The 17,075-nt window shown below is 43.1% G+C and overlaps 2 protein-coding genes across 5 annotated transcripts in view; one reads left to right on the top strand and one right to left on the bottom strand.

Annotated features, from left to right (window-relative positions):
- Positions 1–4,321: 4,321 nt before the first annotated feature.
- Positions 4,322–11,421, bottom strand: atp1b4 (ATPase Na+/K+ transporting subunit beta 4). Its single transcript, XM_029770646.1, has 9 exons — positions 11,237–11,421; positions 10,948–11,017; positions 9,996–10,221; positions 8,028–8,156; positions 7,788–7,895; positions 7,112–7,311; positions 6,240–6,296; positions 5,998–6,090; positions 4,322–5,879 (listed from the first exon to the last, which is right to left on the bottom strand). Exons 2-9 carry the CDS (start codon positions 11,011–11,013, stop codon positions 5,718–5,720), a joined length of 1,041 nt encoding a protein of 346 aa, XP_029626506.1. The 5' UTR covers positions 11,014–11,017; positions 11,237–11,421; the 3' UTR covers positions 4,322–5,717.
- A 1,815-nt stretch (positions 11,422–13,236) lies between these two features.
- The window catches only part of tmem255a (transmembrane protein 255A), a 28,157-nt gene continuing 24,318 nt past the window's right edge, over positions 13,237–17,075 (top strand). For all 4 annotated transcript variants that reach the window (XM_029770645.1, XM_029770643.1, XM_029770644.1 and 1 more), the window contains exon 1: positions 13,237–13,633. In XM_029770645.1, the coding sequence (XP_029626505.1) occupies positions 13,582–13,633 (52 nt within the window). In that variant the 5' untranslated portion in view covers positions 13,237–13,581. The remainder of the gene's footprint in view (positions 13,634–17,075) is intronic.

The following is a 17,075-nucleotide window of genomic DNA, read 5'->3' as shown; positions in this document are numbered from 1 at the left end:
CGTGACTGGCATTGTGTGTGTGTGTGTGTACAGTTGTAAAACTAGCCCTGGCAGTGTTAGGCAAAAAAAACCTGCAATGTTCAGGCCCAAAGATGAGACTTTGGTTAGGATCATGACTGTATAATCTCGAATAGCCATACATGGCGGCATGAATGTTACCTCTTCAATGACTCCCTGTGCATTCAGAAAGTATTCAGACCCCTTGACTTTTTCTGTATTTTGTTACATTACAGCTTTATTCTAAAATGGATTAAATAAAAATGACAATATACACACAATACCCCATAATGACAAAAGAAAAACAGGTTATTAGAATGTTTTGCAAATGTATTACAAATAATAAACTGAAATACCTTATTTACATAACTATTCAGCCCCTTTGCTATGAGACTTGAAATTGAGCTCCGATGCATGCTGTTCATCCATTGATCATTCTTGAGATTGGAGTCCACCTATGGTAAATTCAATTGATTGGACATGATGTGGAAAGGCACACACCCGTCTATATAAGGTCCCACAGTTGACAGTGCATGTCAGCAAAAATCAAGCCATGAGGTCGAAGGAATTCTCTGCAGAGCTCCGAGACAGGATTGTGTCAAGGCACAGATCTGGGGAACGGTACCAAAAAATGGGAGAACCTTCTAGAAGGACAACCATCTCTGCAGCACTCCACCAATCAGGCCTTTATGGTAGAGTGGACAGATGGAAGCCGCCACTCAGTAAAAGGCACAGCCTGCTTGGAATTTGCCAAAGGCACCTAAAGGACTCCGACCATGAGAAACAACATTCTCTGGTCTGATGAAACCAAGATTGAGCTCTTTGTCCTGAATGCCAAGCGTCATCCCTACGGTGAAGCATGGTGGTGGCAGAATGTTGTTGGGATGTTTTTCAGCGGCAGGGACTGGGAGACTAAGCAGGATCGAGGGGAAGATGAACGGCGCAAAGTACAGAGAGATCCTTGATGAAAACCTCCAGAGCTCTCAGGACCTCAGACTATAGTGAAGGTTCACCTTCCAACAGGACAACGACCATAAGTACACAGCCAAGACAACGCAGGAGTGGTTTCGGGACAAGTTTCTGAATGTCCTTGAGTGGCCCAGCCAGAGCCCGGACTTGAACCCGATCAAACATCTCTGGAGAGACCTGAAAATAGCTGTGCAGCGACATTCCCCATCCAACCTGACAGAGCTTGAGAGGATCTGCAGAGAACAATGGCAGAAACTCCCAAAATACAGGTGTGCCAACCTTGTAGCGTCATACCCAAGAAGATTCAAGGCTGTAATCACTGTCAAAGGTGCATCAACAAAGTACTGAGTAAAGGGTCCGAAAACTTATGTAAATGTGATATTTCAATTTTTGTAATCCTGTTTTTGCTTTTTTGTAATGGGGTATTGTAGGTAGATTGAGGGGGAAAGAACAATTTAATTTTAGAAAATGGCTGCAATGTAACAAAAATTCAGGGGTCTGAATACTTTCCGAATGCACTGTGTGGGCGATTTTACAAAGTTTAAAAATATATATTTTCTTTTATATTTTTTACATAATGTTTTTGTGGATTTCACTATTTTCCATTGAGAAGCCAATGGTCCCACACCCTGACTTTTGATTTTCTATGTATTTCAACAAGAAAAGTGTTTGCGCACACAAAAAAATATATAATTTCAGCCAGTAGTTTTGAAAGTGGTGCTCACGAGACAAAAGTGGGCCCCATTTTTTTGTGTGCTACGTCATCAAATTGTGTCCTATGTCATCCTTTTCCTGTGATAGGTTTCCTCACATTTTTGGGGTGGGTGGGTTAGGGATATGTTACGAATCTAATTCGTACGCATTTGTTGTCCGTTAGAAGCTGGAGTGTATTTTTTATGCAGCTGGTTAGAAAAGGAGTCCTCAATATATTGTAAAAAAATATATATATACACTGCTCAAAAAAATAAAGGGAACACTTAAACAACACAATGTAACTCCAAGTCAATCACACTTCTGTGAAATCAAACTGTCCACTTAGGAAGCCACACTGATTGACAATACATTTCACATGCTGTTGTGGAAATGGAATAGACAACAGGTGGAAATTATAGGCAATTAGCAAGACACCCCCAATAAAGGAGTGGTTCTGCAGGTGGGGACCACAGACCACTTCTCAATTCCTATGCTTCCTGGCTGATGTTTTGGTCACTTTTGAATGCTGGCGGTGCTTTCACTCTAGTGGTAGCATGAGACGGAGTCTACAACCCACACAAGTGGCTCAGGTAGTGCAGCTCATCCAGGATGGCACATCAATGCGATCTGTGGCAAGAAGGTTTGCTGTGTCTGTCAGCGTAGTGTCCAGAGCATGGAGGCGCTACCAGGAGACAGGCCAGTACATCAGGAGACGTGGAGGAGGCCGTAGGAGGGCAACAACCCAGCAGCAGGACCGCTACCTCTGCCTTTGTGCAAGGAGGAGCAGGAGAAGCACTGCCAGAGCCCTGCAAAATTACTTCCAGCAGGCCACAAATGTGCATGTGTCTGCTCAAACGGTCAGAAACAGACTCCATGAGGGTGGTATGAGGGCCCGACGTCCACAGGTGGGGGTTGTGCTTACAGCCCAACATCGTGCAGGACGTTTGGCATTTGCCAGAGAACACCAAGATTGGCAAATTTGCCACTGGCGCCCTGTGCTCTTCACAGATGAAAGCAGGTTCACACTGAGCACGTGACAGAGTCTGGAGACGCCGTGGAGAACGTTCTGCTGCCTGCAACATCCTCCAGCATGACCGGTTTGGCGGTGGGTCAGTCATGGCGTGGGGTGGCATTTCTTTGGGGGGCCGCACAGCCCTCCATGTGCTCGCCAGAGGTAGCCTGACTGCCATTAGGTACCGAGATGAGATCCTCAGACCCCTTGTGAGACCATATGCTGGTGCGGTTGGCCCTGGGTTCCTCCTAATGCAAGACAATGCTAGACCTCATGTGGCTGGAGTGTGTCAGCAGTTCCTGCAAGAGGAAGGCATTGATGCTATGGACTGGCCCGCCCGTTCCCCAGACCTGAATCCAATTGAGCACATCTGGGACATCATGTCTCGCTCCATCCACCAACGCCACATTGCACCACAGACTGTCCAGGAGTTGGCGGATGCTTTAGTCCAGGTCTGGGAGGAGATCCCTCAGGAGACCATCCGCCACCTCATCAGGAGCATGCTCAGGCGTTGTAGGGAGGTCATACAGGCACGTGGAGGCCACACACACTACTGAGCCTCATTTTGACTTGTTTTAATGACATTACATCAAAGTTGGATCAGCCAGTAGTGTGGTTTTCCACTTTAATTTTGAGTGTGACTCCAAATCCAGACCTCCATGGGTTGATAAATTGGATTTCCATTGATTATTTGTGTGTGATTTTGTTGTCAGCACATTCCATTATGTAAAGAAAAAAGTATTTAATAAGATTATTTCTTTCATTCAGATCTAGGATGTGTTGTTTAAGTGTTCCCTTTATTTTTTTGAGCAGTATATATTACACTTCAAGTCACACACAAATTGGGAAGTGGCAGTGGAGAACAAGGATATGACATGGAGAGAGCATATGATATAACTTTGAATATGTCAAGATAAGAGTATTTGTATTCTCTTGTTCCAGAATTGGCAAAATGTGGAAGCTAAACTGTCCTCTAGGGGCAACGTGAACACCTATTTCCATCTAGTAGGCTTGTGTTTAATCTGTTGTGTTTAAACTGCAGACTCGTGCCTTGATCACACCGACAGAGTCATTACGCAAAATGGTACGCAGCATCATCTGGATAGGTGTGCAACAAAATGTGTGCAACATTCACCTTCTGCTACCATTTCTGTCAAGCCTTCTATGCAAAGTTTGACGCATACGTTCGATAAATCCAACGTATGCCACACACAGAATGCACTGCAACTGCCTCTGCAACGCAATGCTGTAAGGCAAACACAGCGTTCCATTGGAAATGAATGTACTTCTGGTGTACCAAAATGCAATGATGCTGTCGGTGTGATCGAGGCGTCAGGCTCTGAGGGTTGAGTGTTCAATCCCAGTGCTAGACACTCGTTTTTTTTTTAAGTCTTTCCAAACCTTAACCCTTAATTTAACCACTCAGAATTAATGCATGAACTTAAGTTTAACCGTATCCTTATCCCAAACCTTAACCATTCGAATGCGTCCCTAAACCTTAGTGTTTGTTGTTTTGCGCATCAGTAAGCCTCTCAAATAAACAATCTCATTTGATTTGACTTGATATGTTGTGGTTTGATACTTGACAAGTGTCAAATCAGGTCATTTTTTCAGGATTTCTTAACAGTACACAATGACAGATACACCTTGTTAAATTAGTCAATTCAGTTTCAAGTTTATTGTTTACATTTGCTACAGTGTTATTGTTTTATTAAACAATATGAATTGGCATAACGCTCACTATTTGAATAATTCTCAGCTCGAATCTCCAATTCTTTAGGCAGTTTTGATAATTGATTGCACCATGTCAACATTATGGAATAAAATTAATAAATAATTATGCAATGCCTTTGAACATATCTGGGCAAAGTAGACCTATCTTGTTTGTGTGTGTGTAATAGGTTATGTTTAATGTAGTCTGCTTGACAACCAACATTAGAGAAGAGTTTCATGTAAAAATATATCACTACTTAAAATAATATATTTTGGCCTGCTACACAATTAGGTAATACATTCTTATGGAAAAACATTGTTCTTATCAACATTGTATTTATTATAGTATACATCAGAATAAATACAACATGGATACCAGGTTTAGTAGAATCATAGCAAAAATACAGTAACAAGGATTAAGTATAGGCCTATATCAAAATAGCCTGTTATTTCGTTAAGAGCGTGCAAGACTGGTATACAAGTTTATCAACGGTGTGAACTCTGTCTGTTTACAGAGTAGATCTTAGTTTCCATCAGCTAAAATAGTGATCAATGTCAGCCTGCGGTATTACATTCTCAGTAGCAGTCTTGTTGTGTTCATACAAAAGAAAAGGAAACAAAACTGCAGCATAGGGCTTATGTATGATCAATACATGTGGAATAAGGAGCTATCAAACAACACAACCTGAAATGTAACCTAGTCATTTACTGTTTCTTTTTTTACTGTGTAAGTAAAAGTGTCCTGCCATTGTTCATATGGTAGCCTTTGGAGTCTACAAAACACAATAGATATGATGTTGAAAGATACAAATTCAAAAGAAATTAGTACAGAATTTGATTTCAAATCGAAATGTGCTTAACATGTTCCGCTTATATTCTTATTGTGCAGTAGGTATTTATGTCTATTAATAATGGTCTATTAATGTCTTAAATTATAAATGGAATTGCATAGCTACAGAGACTAACTATAAAGCAGCTTGTACTGTATAATAATATACCTGTGAGATGAACCTTGTATTTCATAAACCTAGCTAGTGGTATTAATCTTGCTAAGTATTCAATGGTAATATTCAGTTTGTCTACTTAACTTGTGCTCAGGACTATGGGTGAGGTGTCTGTGTGGTGTCTGTGCTTATGATCCATTAACATTCAAAAATATTTAGCTATTTTCAGCAAAAGGCACAAGGGTACAGCAGGGAATGGGAGAAGAGAGAAGCTGGTCAACTATTTTATGAAAAACAAGGATTCAACATAATGAGATTTTTCCCCCTATATTCTCCTGTCTCCTGGTTGTCATGAGGACATCACACAAACAGTAGGATGGGGAATACTACTATGCGCCCACATCAAAGGAGAAGGACACACTGCCTAGGAAGCGATCGGTAGGCGAATCATTGATGATGCCTTTGCCATTGAGTTTGCATTTTACAACGATGTGGGTGTCGTACTGCAGCCCATTGAAGCGCACTGCCACCACCGGCGCTGTGTAGTTCACCTGGGAGAAGGGATATGGGACAAAAGCAACTTGAGTGGCAATCGTCACTATGATCATGCATATAATCTAGCTCATGAGAGCAGCAGTGTTATTCATGCTGCTGAAAATCCTCACTTACGTGTCTCAGCTTCCCATAGTACGGGTAGTACATCAGGTTGAAAATGCTTTTGGGGAAGAACTGAAGTTCTCCCAAGCTTTCTGGCACTCCTTTCTGAAAGAGTGAGAGGTCACAGTGAGTCATATTTTTGTGACTAACACCATGTTCCATAAGCAGTTATGATATTCAGTTACGAAGAGAGCTTTTACAGCCAGGTTATGGTTGAGATGTTTGGAAGGGAAGAATGCTGTCTGCTACTGTACCTTGACTCCACAGGTCACATTTACTGGAGTGCCTTGACCAGGTAAATAGCCAAGAATCTACAGGTTGAGAGCAATAAAAGGACCCTTGTATTGTTATATCATCATTTTGTTGAGAAACAATGTTGCAAATCTATGCATGTTTATTATTCCCAGTGGCTGTCATCAGTTTTCTTCAGAGGCTTTTCACCAATCATGACATAAGGTCTCATCCACCTAATTTTGGGTTGAATGTTTCCATTCTATCCTCCAGCTGAGACCAGCTGTATATGGTGTCTTGTTCAACTTTACCAAGCCAGGATTTATTAACATTTCATTTTAAAAAATGTGTCTAATCATCTACCTAGCAATAAGATTAATTTTGGATATCCCCACCAGGTTTCACTCTAGAATTTTCCAAATGGGGACAATACAACTTTAGGCTACAGTATATAATGGTAACAATAACATTGACTAGAGTCACAGAATTGCTGTAATCACATTACAATAACGTTTTTATCTGCTCCTCACAATGGCCACAAGATGTCACTGAAATGTCTGTATCTATCTCAGATTACCTCAATGGCATCTTCCTCCATTTCATCGATAAACTCCACTTTACGACTATAACAAATAACACTACCTCTTAGCAATCGCTGATTATATATGCAGCTATAGGATGAAGTTCATGTTACTTGACTGATGCTATAGAGTGATAGCCTGAGCTCAGATCTGTTTGGACTGTCTTTCCCAACTCCTATGATCGTGCCAACCATGTTTGGCATGACAATGACCACAGGAGGTGTTTTCTCAGCACAAACAGATCTAGAACCAGGCTAACAGAGGGGCCCTCCATAGGGGAGATCTCATAAAATCTGATCTGAGCTGTGTCTTACCCGGTTCATTCGGAGGAGAATGCAGGGTTTCCCCTGGGAGAAGCCAAAGTGGGGGTCCTGGAGCCCTGAGCACTCGCCCAGCCAGGACCTCTTGAACTGGCACGACTTCCTCTCTGCGCTCTCCTCCTGGTCGTCCTGCATGAAGTACGCATCCTGTGGACACTGGATGTTCCTCTGCTCTTGTAGGGCATCATTGTACGCTGAAAGAGAGACATGAAACAATAATTTTTTGTTTTTGGAAATGGAGAATGTTAAAAAACAAGGGCCATGAGGGGGGAGGGGGGAGGGGGGGTCCCATAAATAAACCGATTGCTCCGCCAGGCCTCTGATTCAGGCAGTCTGACAAAAGCGGACTGCTGAAGAACGGGAAAAAAGCAGCAGAACTCAATGGATACGCTCTGCCCACAAAGAGGCTTTCCCTTCCCAGCATGCAGTTCTCCCAGTGGCAGTTGGGAGAGGGGACAAAGGTAGGGAAGGTAAGGGGGAGAGGATTAACTAACTGTGTGCCTGCTCTGTTTCAATGTCATACCGCCAACATGTCCCCAACATTTGAAATCCATCGAACCCAGCAAAAATATACATTATCTTCAGCTAACTTTCAGACCACACTCCTGCAAGTTACTATTCAAGTTTATCAAAATGCCAACTATTCCACCATGTTTGGTATCTGACTCACATCTTAGTTGTTCCTCCATTAGCTTTGCATACTTCTTCCAAGACTTGCGGTCGGAGGCGTTGAAGGCGATTTCATAGTGCCCATCCAGTTGTGGGGACATCGTCATACCTGCCAAAGGAAACCCATAGACAGTCAACTGTGCTTACGTTCAGATAGAATGGACAGATAGAGGGATGGAGGATGGATAAAGGGATAGAATGAGAGAGAAATAGGGAGTGGGGGGTTAGAATTCATATTTACCTGGTGGCATCACCCTGTCGTTGTGGGTTGGATGGTAGGGGCTGATGGACAGCATGAGGCACCACATACAGGCACCAAACATGGCCGCCAGGAAGGCATACAGCGCAGTGTAAAAGAGGATGATCAGAACTAGAAGGAGGTAACATGGAGGTCAGATATAGAGAACGAATTACATTCACAGTCACTATAACTCAGTTTAATGGAGATCATAAGAAGAACAGTAAGGGTAATAGTTGTGGTTATGGCTATCAGAGTGCATCAGAATGGAAATTCTTTGATTTGAGTTGGGGAAAATAATGAAGTATAAAGAATCTCCAGTTATTATGTTGGAATTTGGAACTGTCTGGGCTGTCTAGACACTTCTACTGTCTTTGCTCAGGATGCTCACCAATGTGTTTAACCAATAATTAAGTGTTGCCTCTCCACGTCTGTAAATGGAAATCACTCCGATCAGTTTGTACTTTGTTACGAAACTAATTTGTTAACAAACTCTTTCAAATTACCTGAACTGTGTGAAAAATGAAACCTTGAGAACTACCATTGTTCTCCCCAAATTACAATTAACAGTCCATTAGCAACTAATCAAACCCAAATGTTCCCTAAATATAAATGGCTTTTGCTGCGCAGGCAATTTCACAGGAGACTGGTTGCAGCCAGCTTTGCGTCCCCTGAGCCCACAAAGGCCTTTCTGTTTGAGCTCAGTGAGAATTCTCCCAGCTGTCCTTTCACTCAGGAACACAGTGAACCTCCGGTTGCCATCATAGTGACGGTCTTTTGCAGCCATAGAGCCGCGGCCAGCTCCAAGGAGCCCCGATCACCCCACTCTGGTATTGTGTCCCCCTCTCACACTCCTCTCACACAGGACACACATCACCGACTTCAAACTCAGTCCCCCCTCCTTTCTTGCCAGGAGGCACATGGGGCCCCATTCCTTCACAAGTGTGCACACATTGCTTTCTTAAGCAATCGCTTCCTGTCTTGAGCCTGGCCTCTTGTCTTCTTCAGTACTGGGCACGATGAGGGAAAAAACACTCATTTTCAGACAAGGAAGGAGGAACATGCTCTTGCTTGCGTCATTTTCTCAAAGCTTGGCCTGTTGAACCGGTCTCGTATGTTAGTGCTCTCGTATGGTAGTGCATTGGTTAGGCTTGAGGGAGTTCAAACCCAAACGAGTCACATAGTAACGAGGCTGTCAGATCGCATAGCAACCAGGCTGTCGGATCAAGAACCCTGCTCCATCATCACCGACTCAACAAACTCTAGGTAACAGCCTCTGCCAATAAAGTTTGTCTGGCGGACTGCGCCAAACCGGCAATGAAATTTGACAACTTTTTCTGTCTACGGAAAAAAAACTTCCTTGTCTACTCTTTACGTGTTCGCCTGCGACCGTGAGGCCACGAGCACGCTAGGGTCAAATGCGGAGGTCACGGGGGCTTTGTGAAAAAGGCAGTGGAAAGCTGGGTGAGGGGTATGAGGAATGTGATTCCAGGCCAGCGTGTGACTCAGAACAGCGCACTCCCACCGGGAAACCGTCCCCAGGCAGCCTTGTTTTTGTCCGCATCGGGACAGAGTTGTCTGTGCACCTATGTAAACATTGAGCTTGGACACACACACACTCGCAGTACAGTGAGCAGGGCAGAGGGACTGGGGAGACACGTTTATTTCTACCCCCCCGCCCACCCACTGCCCCAGCCCACCCCAACCATCATCCAAAATCAATAAGCCACGAAACCAGCACTTTTGCCTTCAACCATTGGCAATTAAAATTGTAATGATTACAAATGAAGGAGAACTTAATGGATTTATATAAAAATTAAGAACCAATGTGTCATCAGGCCTGTTGCAGCTTTGAACACAGAATTCATTTTCTTGTGGGCGATATATTTTGTATGATATGATTTGCATGGGCAACACGCAGTTACTACTGCTACTACTGAGCACTTCTGCAAACTGAGCACTTCTACTTACACCAGCTATGCCCAGTGCGGCCCATGAACTCTCTGGTCTCAGCGTTCCATAGATATGTCTTCACATCGAACGCTTTCTCGTGGAGCGTCCTCTTGGGTTTTGGCTTCGGCTTCCACTTCTCGAAGTTCAGGTCTTCCTGCTCCAGAGGTTGATGTTCTATCAACTCCTCCTGCACCTCTTCCAAGGCCTCTGCCACCGCGTGCTTGCCAGGCGTCACCTCGGCAGACTGGCACAAGGAAAAATGAGACGGGAAAAGGAAAGTAAGAATCTTCCCAGTCTGACTTTGCCTTGCCACGATGTTAACAATCACTATCTATTTGTTCCAACTCATCACAGAAATACATATTTTGATTATTATAATCACCCATGTTTTTTAGGTTAACCGCCATGTTTATTTTTTAGATAAATGCTATTATTCCCTTTGTATCAAGTATTAACTTTTTTTTTAAACTGTATGACATCCGCTATAGCAACACTACTCCGCGATGGTCCTGTCCCATCATGTTCCATCATGTCCCACCATGTTCTGCTAAATTGACATTCGCCGTGACCCCAGTGGCCCTCTTTGGGAGATCTCTCCTCCTCAAGGCTGACCTTCCTGCTTGGAGCAACAGCTGCAGCCAAGCTGGAGGGTCACGGTGACAGCCAGATGTTATACACTGATTCTCAGCATCGAGAGGCCCCAGAAAGATCCCCAGCGGTCAGTGGAACCCCCTGGGGTTTTTAGAATGTCACTTCCTTAATGAAGTGGAGTTTGGTTTTTAACAACTCTCTATTCTATTGTATCCTATTATATTCTATTCAGATAGAAATGGGAGTTGAATTAATTAGAAATTAAATTCATGAGGAATGGTACCCCAAACCTCTTGTGACATGCACTAGTAGAAAGTAGAATAAGTCCCAGATATCAATTCGTTTTCATGTCATTGTCTGTATTCTAAAGCGGACTTACTGGATTTGGTGAGTAGTTTCCATGGTGCTCTTCCTCAGCCCCTCCCGCAGTACAATTGGGCTCCATAATTCTTCACAGCGGAGAAAGGTACTTGTTAAACCAATCACATCTACTACCGTCCCCAATAATTAAAGGGACACATTCTAACATCCTTAGAAAGTTATGGAAATCCATTGCAGTTTTTTTAAGTTTGAGGACCAAACTACATTGAAAAACTATTTAAAACATTTTTGGGGCTCAACTCCTGGGTCTGATTTCCCAAAAATATTAAAAACGTATCTTTACATACCTGAAGTTTTCTTTTGCAGGGAAAGTAATGTGAGTGTCTTGAATCCCTCTTGACCCTAAGTAGAACGAATTCTAAATTGGTCAAAAAGTAATTTTTGATTTCATTAGAAAGTTTAACGCAAACAACGGGAGCAGGGCACAGAGAATCTCCTCTCAACTAGGCGAGCATCATAGAATGAATGAGTGAACACTGAAAAGAGGAAAACTGGTGTGTGTGTGGGGGGGGGGGGTGCAAGGGCTTTTTTTTAAATCGGAGAAGAACTTTTGGCAACAGTGCATGGCCCGATGTACGGTATTCTGCACACGCACACCAGAGCACCATTGTCTGTTGAACTGAGCTGAGACTCAGGCAAAGCCGCAGCACACCAAAAACAATATTTCTGTCATTCCCAACATGCTACCGTCAGACACCGTCGTGCACAAATCTGGATTAACTGGGGTTTTATCACTAATTTTGAATCTATGTTTGTGCTTTTTTTAAATGGCCATTGTTTGCTGAAGGCTAGGCAAAATGGCATGCAGCTGGTACATTTCAGTAGTGTATTGATGATCGTGCATTAAGTCTCTGCATCTCACTCTGAAAGTACAGACCCAATGTGTGCAACCGCCCATCATCGAATGATCACCATGAACGTCGTTCTGCGAAGTTCAAATATATCTCATCATCAAGGGCTATCTATCTGCACGCCAGTCACGTCCCGATCTGCTAGCCCATGGACTTGCAGTTTTTTTTGTTTCGTTTTTTATATTGTTTTACATGAAAGGAGACATGTCGTCATGGAAAAACATATTTCATTTACCATTGTGCTCCTTATTTTTCTTATTTGTGAAAGGAAATGTTCTCGCACGCACCAAAATAGTTATTTTAACACTTTGCTTATAAATAAAATGTAGATAGTTATTTTAACACTGCTTCTTAATCAAATGGTTTGCTTGTTAGGCCCACTGAAGGGTGATATATTTGTTGTAGGCCTAGATAGTTATTTTAACACTTTTCTTATTAATCAAATGTAGATAGCTATTTTAATACTGCTAATTAATCAAATGGTTTACTTGTTAGGCCTACTGAAGGGTGATATATGTGTTATAGGCCTAGATCTTGTTACACATTATAACGTTAGCCTATATCATTTTTGCTTTACTTATCTTTTATCATGTATCTATTATGTACCCTGGTATTTGTCAATTAGCCTAGTTACATTATCACGACTTAGCCTTTTTATATGAGATGGTCAGGTGAAAGGCCAGGTAGATGCACTAAACAGACTATAGGCTAATTGAATTAAAATCATTGTAAAATATAATAATACTTTTTTTTTTAAATAAATCAATTGCGTCCACCTTGAATGTCCAATCAGACACAGCATAATGTCTGCCTCTGTGCCACACGCCACGCAACATCGTATGATTAGGTTAGTAATTAATCATCGGTAGTAGGCCTACTAGCGCAGATCACAATGAAAGGGAACACTTTGAGGACAGCCGAAATAAGTAGGCTAATAGATTACTATATAAAACCCTGCAGTTTATAGGAGTTGATGGCAACTATTTTCAGTTTTGATATGGGGTGGCGCTCGAACATCTCAAATTCTCTATTTTAGTCCACTCTTGCGTAAAATGAGCCTCTTGTCAGCTAATATGTCGTCCTGTATGATCAAAATAACTGTTACAACTAGGCTACTGTATTATAACAATAATAAAAACGAATTAAAAAAGCAGAAACGAAATATATCGAGTTATTTTGGATTTAAAAAACTAGGCTAAAACGAGTGTTTGCCTTTTTCAGATTTAGTCTATATGAAAATGTTCCTATGAGGATTTTAGGACTGATTTAAATGGACTTTTGTCTTGAGTTGGACTGTCTGATGTGAATGTGGTCGCGTTCCCTGCTCAGACGTTGCACGCATCAACCAATGGTTACGTGCGACGTTATCGATGACGTCATCGACTGACAGATTGGTATAACATATGATGTGGTTAGCTGATGCTTAAAAAAAATTATCCAGGCGCTGTAAGATCTGGCATGTGTCGGCAAACGCCTGGGCAGAGGACTCGCCCTGTAACTGGAGCGTGACTCATGCTCAAAACTGGGCACTTATTGATGCTCCGCTGTTCACGACAGATGAAGAGAGTGGACATGTCAATGTATGTTGACGTAAAAGCGACAACAACCGTAACGGCGCGGGGACGTCTGCTTTAGAGAATGCCACTGCAATCAAATATCACGCCTGCATTAGTTCATAGCGGTGGACAAGTTGGACTATTTGTTCTGCTTGTTAGGTATCTAGTGTTTAACCTTGAATCATAAGTCTGGGCCTATATCCAGCTCCTTCGTTTGATTAGAAAATGCCTCGCGTACAGAATCAACAACCCGGATTTCTGACTGAAACTCCAATGGGTATGTGAGTGCAAGATCAACTGCGTGGTTGCAGCAAAAACAATATAGGTTACTTGGTAACATCGAAGCACATGTTGTGCGGTTATCAGGGTGGGCGACAATAACATATGTTTGTCTGTAGCCTATTGACTGCTGTAAGCTACATTGAACTGTCAGACTGTTTATCTTTGTGTGGTGTTGTCAACAATCTAAAGGAAGGTCCAATTTGACGACGTGGTCATATTGACAGGATAAATGATTTAGATAGGATGTAATACTGACTACGTGGATATAAAATGTGTTTGACAGGAGTGGAGCGGTACATTATTCAAATATTGGAAACGCGCTAGTTTACATCAGCTAAGTAATTGATGTGCTTCTTGCTCGCAACCAGCAACGTTATAAACCCAGGGTCGTTACAATATAATGTAGCCAATAAGTGTTCGTTCGTGATTCTGTTTTTACTACTTTTCTTACAACATTCACACACGTTACGGTTACATTGTATTCATATTCCTTACAAAGTAGTTCCATGAGATGTTATAATCATTCATGAATTACATTGTAGTCCTAATAACACCTGATTCTACATCAGACAATTGTTGAAATCATGAAAATCACCAATAGACCTATAGATTCAAATGAAGAATCTAACAAAGACGGGTATTTTCAAAAGGTGTAGACTACCATGCATCATCGCATGCGCTGCTGTAACCAATGTGAAATGGCTAGCTAGTCAGCGGTGGTGCGCGCAAATAGCGTTTCAATCGGTGACGTCACTCGCTCTGAGATCTTGTGGAGCGATGGGTAACGATGCTTCGTGGGTGACAGCGTCGATGTGTGCAGAGAGTTCCTGGTTCGAGCCCAAGTAGGGGTGAGGAGAGGGACGGAAGCTATACTGTTACACTGAGTGTACAAAACGTTAGAAACAACTGCTCTTTCCATGATTTAAATGTTTTATTTATTTTACCTTTATTTAACCAGGTAGGCTAGTTGAGAACAAGTTCGCATTTGCAACTGCGACCTGGCCAAGATAAAGCAAAGCGGTGCGACACAAGCAACAACACAGAGTTACACATGGAATAAACAAAACATACAGTCAATAATACAATAGAAAAGTCTATATACAGTGTGTGCAAATGAGGTAAGATAAGGGAGGTAAGGCAATAAATAGGCCATAGTGGCAAAATAATTGCAATTAAACACTGGAGTGATAGATGAATGTGCAAGTAGAGATACTGGGGTGCAAAGGAGCAACCAAAAAAAGAACAGTATGGGGATGAGGTATTTGGATGGGCTATTTACAGATGTGCTATGTACAGGTGCAGTGATATGTGAGCTGCTCTGACAGCTGGTGCTTAAAGTTAGAGAGGGAGATTTGAGTCTCCAGGTTTAGTGATTTTTGCAATTCGTTCCGGTCATTGGCAGCAGAGAACTGGAAGGAAAGGTGGCCAAATGGGGAATTGGCTTTGGGGATGACCAGTGAAATATACCTGCTGGAGCGCGTGCTACGGATGGGTGCTGCTATGGTAACCAGTGAGCTGAGATAAGGCGGGGCTTTACCAAGAAAAGACTTATAGATGACCTGGAGCCAGTGGGTTTGACGATGAATGTGAAGCGAGAGCCAGCCAACGACAGCTTACAGGTCACAGTGGTGGGTAGTATATGGGGCTTTGGTGACAAAACGGATGGCACTGTGATAGACTGCATCCAATTTTCTGATTGGAGTGTTGGAGGCTATTTTGTAAATGACATCGCCGAAGTCAAGGATCGGTAGGATAGTCAGTTTTACGAGGGTATGTTTGGCAGCATGAGTGAAGGATGCTTTGTTGCAAAATAGGAAGCCGATTCTAGATTTAATTTTGGATTGGAGATGCTTAATATGAGTCTGGAAGGAGAGTTTACAGTCTAACGGTTAGACTGTAAACTGGTTAGACTCTAACCAGACACCTAGGTATTTGTAGTTGTCCACATATTCTAAGTCAGAACTGTCCAGAGTAGTGATGCTAGACGGGCAGGCAGGTGCGGCAGCGATCGATTTGAAGAGCATGTATTTAGTTTTACTTGCATTTAAGAGCAGTTGGAGGCCACGGAAGGAGTGTTGTATGGCATTGAAGCTCGTCTGGAGGTTAGTTAACACAGTGTCCAAAGAAGGGCCAGAAATATACAGAATGGTGTCGTCTGCGTAGAGTTGGATCAGAGAATCACCAGCAGCAAGAGCGACATCATTGATGTATACAGAGAAGAGAGTCGGCCCAGGGCTAGCAGGCTAGCAGAAGGGCCTTAGGGGGACGTCGCGCGGAAGAGTCTGTTGTAGCCCCCTCGTGCGGTTACATCGGCAGACCAGTCATGATGTATCGGCAGGGCTCCGTGTAGGTAAAGGGTCCAGGCCAATTGGCAAAATAGGTATTGTAGCCCAAGATATTGGCTGATGGACCTCTTCAGCTAACAGTCCGATATGCTCTAGACAGCCAGCAGGCCACGGCTAGCAGATGGGTGGAGGAGCCTGTCACGTCACGACGGAGGAGCCTGTTGAAAACCCCCTCGGGCGGATTACGTCGGTAGTCCAGTCGTGATGGATTGGCGGGGCTCCGTATCGGCTGTAAAAGGGGTCCAGGCCAATTGGCAAAATAAGTATTGTAGCCCAAGGAGTGGCTGATGGACCTCTTCAGCTAGCTGGGAGATGGGCCTAGCATTGGCTAGCTCCAGGCTAATTGGTGCTTGCTTCAGGACAGAGACGTTAGCCAGGAGCAGCCACTCGGATAGCAGCTAGCTAGCTGTGATGATCCAGGTGAAAAGGTTCAGGGCTTGTGGTAGGAATCCGGAGATGTGGAGAAAAGATGTCCGATATGCTCTGGGTTGAATCGTGCTGTGCAGACTGGCAGGAGTTGTCCGGGCTGAAGGTTAGCTGATGACCGCTAGCAGTGGCTGGCTGACTACTAGCTAGTAGCTAGTTAGCTGGCTAGCTTCTTTTGGGGGTTCCGGTTCTAAAGTAAAGAAAATGGCAGATCCATACCACATTGGGTGAGGCGAGTTGCAGAGAGTATGTTGGAGTTGAGGTTAAAAAATATATATATATATATACGAAATATATGCGAAGAAATAAAGATGTATACACGGGACACGACAAGACGAAGACAAAGACGCCTGACTGCTACGCCATCTTGGATTTTGTATAATGATAGACTGACCAAGGTGAATCCAGGTGAAAGCTATGCTCCCTTATTGATGTCACCTGTTAAATCCACTTCAATCAGTATAGATGAAGGGGAGGAGACAGGTTAAAGAAATATTTTTAACCCTTAAGAAATTGATTGAAGTGCCTTTGAACAGGGTATGGTAGTAGGTGCCTGGCGCACCGGTTTGATTGTGTCAAGAACTGCAACGCACTGGGGTTTTCATGCTCAACAGTTTCCTGTGTGTATCAACAATGGTCCACCACCGAAAGGACATCCAGCCAACT

Source organism: Salmo trutta, chromosome 13 (assembly GCF_901001165.1).
Source record: "Salmo trutta chromosome 13, fSalTru1.1, whole genome shotgun sequence".
NCBI lineage: Eukaryota > Metazoa > Chordata > Actinopteri > Salmoniformes > Salmonidae > Salmo > Salmo trutta.
This window is presented reverse-complemented; position numbering and strand designations above follow the sequence as displayed.

What these genes read in the sequence shown, in the direction of transcription:
- atp1b4 (XM_029770646.1), bottom strand. Translation starts at nt 11,013, where the DNA reads ATGGAGCCCAATTGTACTGCGGGAGGGGCTGAGGAAGAGCACCATGGA. An exon ending in GAAACTACTCACCAAATCCA is followed by an intron (nt 10,222 to 10,947) that starts GTAAGTCCGCTT and finishes TCCTTGTGCCAG; the next exon opens with TCTGCCGAGGTGACGCCTGG. An exon ending in TTCTCCTCCGAATGAACCGG is followed by an intron (nt 6,297 to 7,111) that starts GTAAGACACAGC and finishes CTCAACCTGTAG; the next exon opens with ATTCTTGGCTATTTACCTGG.